Source organism: Neodiprion pinetum, chromosome 2 (genome assembly GCF_021155775.2).
Source record: "Neodiprion pinetum isolate iyNeoPine1 chromosome 2, iyNeoPine1.2, whole genome shotgun sequence".
NCBI classification, from domain to species: Eukaryota; Metazoa; Arthropoda; class Insecta; order Hymenoptera; family Diprionidae; genus Neodiprion; species Neodiprion pinetum.
The window spans coordinates 9,733,944-9,742,082 of record NC_060233.1 but is presented as its reverse complement, the minus strand read 5'-3'; the positions used below and the strand labels follow the sequence as shown (position 1 = coordinate 9,742,082).

The window sequence follows — 8,139 nt, the reverse complement described above, 5'->3', positions numbered from 1 at the left end:
TGCAGGAAATACAAGAATGGTAGCACCTGTGAGAAAGCTGCACAAATTCTGTTACAAAAGAGCGATGCACCATCGAAATTTGAACCTTTCCCGTTCATTTGTTCGTTCAATACATGAAGAATAAGGATGAGTTTACTCAGTCGGTAGAGGTAGAAGACTGTATACCCTTAAAGTAAATTCGAGAGTAAATTTACTTGCATTAATCCGGGAACGATCTTTGTCTAATTGTAAAATGATGAACCAATAATTGACCGGACGCAACGTGGAAAGGTCTACGAGGTGCTGAAGTTTTCGATTCATTTGAAAAACTTGTAATCTCTTTTACCGACGCAACGGAATTCCCCATGACGTCAGACGCATACCACCTAACAGGTGAGCGCAAGATGGCTACGTTAGGTACACAACTTCAGTTCGCTTCCGTGAGTTGTAGCGTGGGTAGCGTGTAAGCTGTCATTTGTCAAGCCAAGCCATCTCTCGAGCACTGTCAGCACGGTGAGTGGGAGGAACGCTCTTACGTGTATCAGAGACCTACTCATCTCTGCGTGTATCGGTATTTTGCGTTGCATCCACTTCTTCCACCGTAGCTTCGGCCTGTGAAAGAAAAGGTTATGGTACTGATTTGAGTTATTATTCGCCCACGGCGAGCTGGGCCATTAGTCAGTTTGCGGCTGAGGGGGGAGGAGAAGGAGAAGGAGAAGAGCAGTACGCGTGACCTTTGAATGAAATCATGACATTTACTGTATGCAAATGATCGCCAGACGGATGATACAACACGACACAGCAACGCAATCGCAGATCGTCTCGACAGGCCGCCAACAGTTTCGCGCTCCCAGTTATTCGCGGTGTGACTGTGGCGTCGAACCTCGCGGATTCGGAAAATATAACCTGACCGTTCCCCCGCCCATCTTCACCGTTCTGCCTCTGCTTCTCTAATACGCTTAATACGTATTTTTAAACCTGAATCGTTACGTAAATGTCGAGCAGTGAAACAAACTACGCGAGGCAGGTCCTTCGCCGACGGCAAGAGGAGAAGAGCTGAGAAGAGCCGCGCTTCCTGCCTGAGAGCATCATGATTCGGAGACGTTAAATGAAGCTGAAAAACAGAGAATGGACGCCTCGGACGACGCGAGCGTCGACGCTGAGGGTCCTTTGGACCCCCGCATTCAGGTGAGCCAAACTCGTTCTCATCTCCGACATCTTCTCCAATTTTCCGCTCTCGAGCACGATCAGTCTCATTTGCAACATTGCTTTTCGGAGTCAAGTTAAGTTAGGTTAGGTCAGCCTTTTGTGTTCGCATTTACGAAATTTTCACCGCCGTAAATCGGCGCCTCGCGCTACCTGACACGGCCTGGCACCTTGCCCTACTTCGTTTACATCCCGTGCGTTCATTCTTTCACCTCAACGAATGCTAATCATCTTTCGACCTGCGTTCCGATTTTATTTTCTAAACCCCGTCGATGCTTTCCCCCCTACTTCCCACCTACGATTGTTACTGATAATCTTTTGTGCAAATATTACCGTGCGTCAAGGTGTGTTTAATCATTCATGAGTCACAGGCAGGATGTGTACACGCACACTAATTCCCACGTGTAGACCACGGTATTTAAATTCTAGAAAACATTTCATCACGTAGTAACTCGTCGTTCTTTAGTCTCGGCATATTTGTTTGAGTTGCAAATTTTAGTGTAATACTGCTGACGGAAAAAACGCGAGGCGATTTCTTTCTGCAAATTGGAATGTATTAAATCGTAGCTCGTGGTTCAATATTTACTCAAAAGAGGGAAATGTGTGGAACCTTGATTTTTCACTGGAATAACCAATTTATTAACTACTTGTAAGAGTAGACATTTTTCTAATGTCACAACTACATGTTTTAACCACATGTTTCAGTAACAAACATTTTTCGAGCGATGCAGTTTTCACATCACGAAAGATGCATAATGTAGCAATGTTTATGAATACTTGATAACTGAGCTTCTACGCCTTCGTTGTGTTATTTTTTTTTTTTTTTGTTTTGATCACTTCTTGATCGAAACTTTACAACTGATGCATACTTGGCATTAATTATCCCATCGCTATAGCTAACAACCACTTCGGTACTTTCAAATAATTGTGATCTAGAAACACGATTCTGCTTCATTGCAGCAGTAGAACAATGCTATAGTACACATAATTGATTGTTTTCTACTTTCAGATCGAATTGGAGAATCTCAACAATTGCACAGACGAAATCAATAAACTAGAAATTGAATTAGATGTAAGTTGGTAAATTATTCATCTAGAAGTAAATGTATAATCGCAAATTTCATATAACACACATATAGGTGCTAAATAAAACCTTAAAATAACTGGAATCATTGCTTATTACAAATTCTTTTCAATACTATTAATGTCTTTTCCAGGAAGCGCACACAGCATTTCGCCAATTGTTATCAGATTCGACAAGACGATTGAAAGAGATAGCGAATAAAATAGGAACAGGCTGCATAGAGAAAGCAAGATGTTATTACAAAGCATTAGAAGTGGCTCAGCAGGCTCAGGTTTGTAACTATTGTTACAGTTTCTTTTTTGTATTTTATGAATATTATAATTACAATTTTATAAAATTATTTTAACGAACCAAGCCATTGAAAAATATAAAATTTCCTCATCATGTATTCTAGATACAGTGTCAACGTCAAGCACAGCTCTTCCAGAGGGCTAGCGAAATCCATTCTGCAGCGAAAGAAACCGTCACTTTGGCCGAGGCAGGATTTATTTCGCATCGTCATGAGTGGAACTTTGATCAAGCATGGCAAGACATGCTGAATCATGCAACTATCAAGGTAGGATAAAAGTTTTTTTTTTCACGATAACTCTATCAATTTTCGTCTGAGTTCTTATTAACCTGACATACTTTCATCCCATTACCAGCATTGCCTGTTCTAGATTGAACGTGTTAATAGTTTTCAATGGTAGAAAAAAAATTGGAACTCTTAATTCAACCAACTGTGATAATCGTCAAGAGCTTGGTGCTAATTTCTTCATCGCTGCAGTACGTCATTTAACGTAATGTGAATCATTGAATTTTAAAACAGGTCATGGATGCGGAAAATCAAAAAGCCGAATGCGGAAGAGAGCATCTGAGGCGAGCAACCCTCTTTCACGATGCTGAAAAAAAGGTTCAACAGCTTGAGGAGAAACATCGTAGAGCAATAATCAAATCAAAGCCGTATTTTGAAATCAGAGCTCAGTGTGACGAGATGCTGGCAACTCAGAAGGCAAGAGTGGAATGTTTGCAGAAGGGAGTTAAAAAAGCGAAAGATACCTATGCCAGAAGTCTTAGAATACTGGAGGACATCAGCAATCAAATTCATCAGCGTAGACGAGACTATGGTACATAATCTATGAAAAATTCTTTGATATTACGCAATTGGTCTTGTCAACGATTTCCTTCAAAATTAAGTTTAAACGTGTTAGAAGTCACGATCAAAATTCACCGAGTGACATTTATCCGTGATAACATTCCCTTGTGCAGATAAAAATTAAAATACATGAAAATACCAGGGTATTTAAACAATGATCTGTCTAAATTTGTTCGTAATTGGGCTCTTAGAGTGTTTTCATAGAAAATTACGCATAATTCGTAAAAAAAATTTCAGATATGACCAAGGGGCCGAGAGAACCTGGTGTTGGTGCTGAGCTTATAAGTCCGACGGCAAGTTTAAGTTATGAAGCTGAATTGGATAAATTGAGCTTAAGCAGGATAAACTCTTTAGCCAGCAGTGAACCAGACATCGATGAAAGAACTCGGGACTTCGAGGTGGCTACTCAACTTACTAATCAACTCTAATATCAGCTATGAAATTACTGGTCAATTATTCTAAAATATCTTTCATTTCATTGCAGGATGTTGACGACTTGAAACAACGAATGGAACAACTCAGTACTCGTTCTGTCGATGGAAGCGAGTCTAATTCGAGTCAATGGGAGTTGGAGTTACAGGCCAGTGTTGAGAGGCTTAATACCTTACCCATTAGAAAGCTAAATTCCTTTACCACAGATGAAGTGAGTAAAGACTTTCGTGACTTTAAGTTCAGTGAAAGCGGCCTAGTGTCTGATGATAACTGTTGTCAAATTTCGCCTCAAGTTCAAAGGTCACGGAACAATTACGATAACGAATCTAGAATATCATTCAATCACGGGTTAACCACTGTTAAAAGACCTTTAGAACGAACGGACTCGGCGATATATTATAAAGATTGGCACTCAATGGCTGAGCAAACGACTAATTCAAGTTCGATCTCATCTGAAACTCCTTCGAAAACTCAAAATACCCTTTCAGCTTCATTGAACAATGACGTCGAAAGTGAAAATTGTCCGATTAGTCGACAAGAAGGTACTGCAGACAATGTTGAAAAACGTGATGGGCCGAGTGGCATGGATTCGCAAAACATCAACCTAACTTATGCGAAAAAGAAAATTTCAGTGGATCTGTCGAATTTGGAAATAGATGACATCACTGAATCGAATTTCGAAAACCTATTAAATTCTCAAAGCGATGAAAATGTTGTAAGATCGTTGGGATTGCGTAAAGAAAAGTGTAATTCGAAAAATGATTGCGAAGAAATGTTCCATTTTAGCAAATGTGATGGCAGCCATTCTAAGCTTAAAAATAATGTTCATCAATTGAATGAAAATCGTATCAGTGATGATAAAAGTAAGCTTGGATATAACAGTTCAAGCTCTACTCCTGTCAAGCGTCGACTAACGTCTAAATTAGAGATAGCTAAATCTTGTGAAAATAGCTTGGACAGAGATTTCGTGGAGTGTCCAAGAACGAAAAGGCCGAGTTCGAAAACTTCAAGTGTCAGAGAACTTCCGCTGCTATCACTTATTCAAAGATTTCCAGAAACGCAATTTTCTAGAGACAAAAGTTGCAGCCTGACGAACTTGGCTGAAAACCATAGTTTTACAACTTTTCCGGGTGGTTCAAATTTTTGAAAATTTTACTTTGTGATGAAGAGCACCTCCATGCCCTGACCATAACTATAAATTGTGATGAAACAAAATGAAAAGATGCATTCAATTCGTAAAATATTTTTGTTTTTTTATCCGCGGTAACATCGAACTTTTAACATTTTACACTTTTAACATAGGTGTGAATCGTGTTTCATTTTGTTCATTTAATTCATTCACCTGTAAAAATTTAAATAATATGAGGTTGTGATAGTTCAAATTTCTACTGATTCTTTCAATTTTACACTTGTAAGACAAGCATATAATTCTCTTACTGGGAATAGATGAAAATTGAGCACAAATGTACTGGGGTAACCGGCCTAAATGATATTATTTTTCATGGAAAATAACTATTGTGCCAAGTTTAGGAGTTTGTCTCTCGAAACTAAAACTTACAGATCTAGGTTGAGTGTGAATGCAATTATTTAAATAAGTACTGTCTTATACATACATACGTGTAGATTAATATTTTTACCTGCAATGCTTGGGAAAAAAAAGAAAAACCTTAAACGCGAGATCGTGAGGTCATTAAGTTATTTCGCCCTGTAATATAACAAACTTTATAAAATGTAATACGACGATTCAGACATAATATTTGATTAATCATACCTACGGTCGAAATAACTGAAATAATTGTAAGATAATGTTGAACTTGGAATATCTCATCCCATGATCGAGGACAACATATAAATCAATTTTACCCAGATCAAAGGACTTTAAGTAATATATAAACAAAGTCGTGGGTAAATTACTCATCGATCGAGGCTCAATTTTTCCTAATACTTACACTAAACGAACTCAACTATATTTCAGTAGTGCCTCACGTCGATAACACGGGTACTGAAACAGTACAATTTTTGCCCATATTTTAACAAAAAGAATTGTTTTTATTATATTTAAAAGATTTTAATGCTTTAGCGTATGCTAAAAAAGGTCTTAAGGCCGATTAACAACACTTGCCAATATCCTAACATGTTCTTAGCAAATCTAAGCCTTCTGTTCAATGTTTTATCATGTTTAGTTCATCTTGTTATTTCGTTTTTCACATTGTAAATACGAATCAATTAGAAAATATGTATCTATGCCTAGTATAGACATGTATATAGCATAATAGAAAAGAAAATGTAATTAATGCGACATAATAAGTACCGATCACGAATCATTGCATGAATTATAGAAATACGCAAAAAATTGAAATGGATTTGTAATACTAGAACATTCACCAATAGATTTGTACATTCAGTAGCTCACTGTATTAATTTCTGTACTCTTTAATCGAACCGATGCGTAGAGTAAAGTAAACACCAACCTTCGTTGCTCAAGGATAAGATATTTTATTACATTATGTGTGGATTTAACGATTTTTTTATTAAAACAGAGACAATTCTTCATGACTTTTAGTTGCATTTTTTGCAAAATATCAGTACCTTCATATTCATAATCATACAGCTGTAGATACGTTTCGATAATTGTTGGTCCAAGTATGGATAGCGACATGATATAGATGTATTTTTTATTAAACGACAGTGGTTGTATTTCGTTTGTACAAAACTAATTTTTAAAAAACAGCGTGATGATAAAAGATTTAATGAGTAATAAGCATAATATTATATACCATTATCTATACCAATAATCCATGTAAAGACGCAGTTTTATCATCCTCATTCATGATGATTACATTCAAGATAGCTCATAATGCTCACTAAATTTGTAATTTTAATGTTACACTTAGCCCTATTGTACATGTTGAATAAGAGTTATGATACTAAAAAATTCTCCGACTAGTCTTCTATCATCCTAGAAAATTCATGATTTTTACAGATGATGCTACTGTGTGTCTCTAGTACAGGCTAGACAGTGGGTTTCCTTTTTCCTTAATCGTACCCTATTTTTTTTTTCTTTCCTTACGAGCACTCTGAATCTTGAGGTGTCTCATGGTATTCGACCGAAGGTCAGATTTTGGCCGAAGCCGATTGACCGACCCTAGCCGAAGCCAAACCCGAAACTTTCATGAGACATTTTATGATCACACTGGCTAGAAACCATGATGATATCGATGCAGGTTGTGTCAGAGTTATTTGGTATTATGCACGTTCGTAGTGATGAAAGAAGTACTCGATTTAGATATTTATTTCTTTATTGAGATAAAATAAGATATCAGTACCTATATCGGCACGAAACTCGCGCACGTTTGTACGAGTTTGTCCGTTTTCGGCGGCTGATGAAGAACTTCGACTTCCGGCGAACCTTCGGCTGATTTTTGGCAAAAGCAGATTTTCCGGCCGAAGATGCTCTTTTTAGCCAATGACGTCCTGAGCCGAAGACAATTCCGAAGTACTGTCGACCGTTAAAGTGTACCCGAGAGCAGTCTGTTTCCCCCGACGTCACCCATATTTTTGCCTCTCTGTTGCTTTTTCTACTTAGGCTGGTATTATGATTGACGATGAGAATAATGAATTTGAATCTTCGGAACGTTGTTGTACATCGTAATTCGGTATTTTTCGAATGTTTTCTTTGACTTGTGAAAGAAAGTTTGATAAGTTCGATTAATACTAGTGAACATTCTTTCATGCACCATTCCGACGTAATTTTGCGAGAGAAATCGATTGGGCGCAGTCCCAATACGCTGCGATCAACGCATCAAAAGTTACAGCCGAAAAACGAGAACCTGTGTTTTCGACATTTTTCAGCAGGTGCTTTTTCCTTCGTAACTTCTCTCCTGTTGATCCCACGCTGTTTTCGCTGCGTTTTCTGAGTTCCTGGAAGTCCGATTGATCAGAAGACGGTCATTTAAATCAAATCTGAAACCTGAAATTTTTCGGCTAAAAAAAAAGCAAGGCTAACCCCTTTGCATTATTGGCGAAAATTTTCGCGATTTTGAAAAGTGCTGGAATGAATTCTTTCATGCACCATTCCGACGTAATTTTGCGAGAGAAATCGATTGGGCGCAGTCCCAATACGCTGCGATCAACGCATCAAAAGTTACAGCCGAAAAACGAGAACCTGTGTTTTCGACATTTTTCAGCAGGTGCTATTTCCTTCGTAACTTCTCTCCTGTTGATCCCACGCTGTTTTCGCTGCGTTTTCTAAGTTCCTGGGGGTCCAATTAGTCGATAAAGGGTCATTTAAATCGAATCTGGA

The 8,139-nt window shown here is 38.1% G+C and overlaps 1 protein-coding gene across 1 annotated transcript; it reads left to right on the top strand.

Annotated features, from left to right (window-relative positions):
- Positions 1–1,026: 1,026 nt before the first annotated feature.
- On the top strand, positions 1,027–6,773 carry LOC124211608 (uncharacterized). Its single transcript, XM_046610860.2, has 7 exons — positions 1,027–1,167; positions 2,195–2,257; positions 2,403–2,540; positions 2,664–2,825; positions 3,078–3,375; positions 3,642–3,802; positions 3,889–6,773. Exons 1-7 carry the CDS (start codon positions 1,108–1,110, stop codon positions 4,981–4,983), a joined length of 1,977 nt encoding a protein of 658 aa, XP_046466816.1. The 5' UTR covers positions 1,027–1,107; the 3' UTR covers positions 4,984–6,773.
- Positions 6,774–8,139: the final 1,366 nt, after the last annotated feature.

Coding starts and splice junctions, on each gene's coding strand:
- LOC124211608 (XM_046610860.2), top strand. CDS start 1,108: ATGGACGCCTCGGACGACGCGAGCGTCGACGCTGAGGGTCCTTTGGAC. Junction 2,258..2,402: donor AACTAGAAATTGAATTAGAT/GTAAGTTGGTAA, acceptor TGTCTTTTCCAG/GAAGCGCACACAGCATTTCG. Junction 3,376..3,641: donor TCAGCGTAGACGAGACTATG/GTACATAATCTA, acceptor AAAAAATTTCAG/ATATGACCAAGGGGCCGAGA.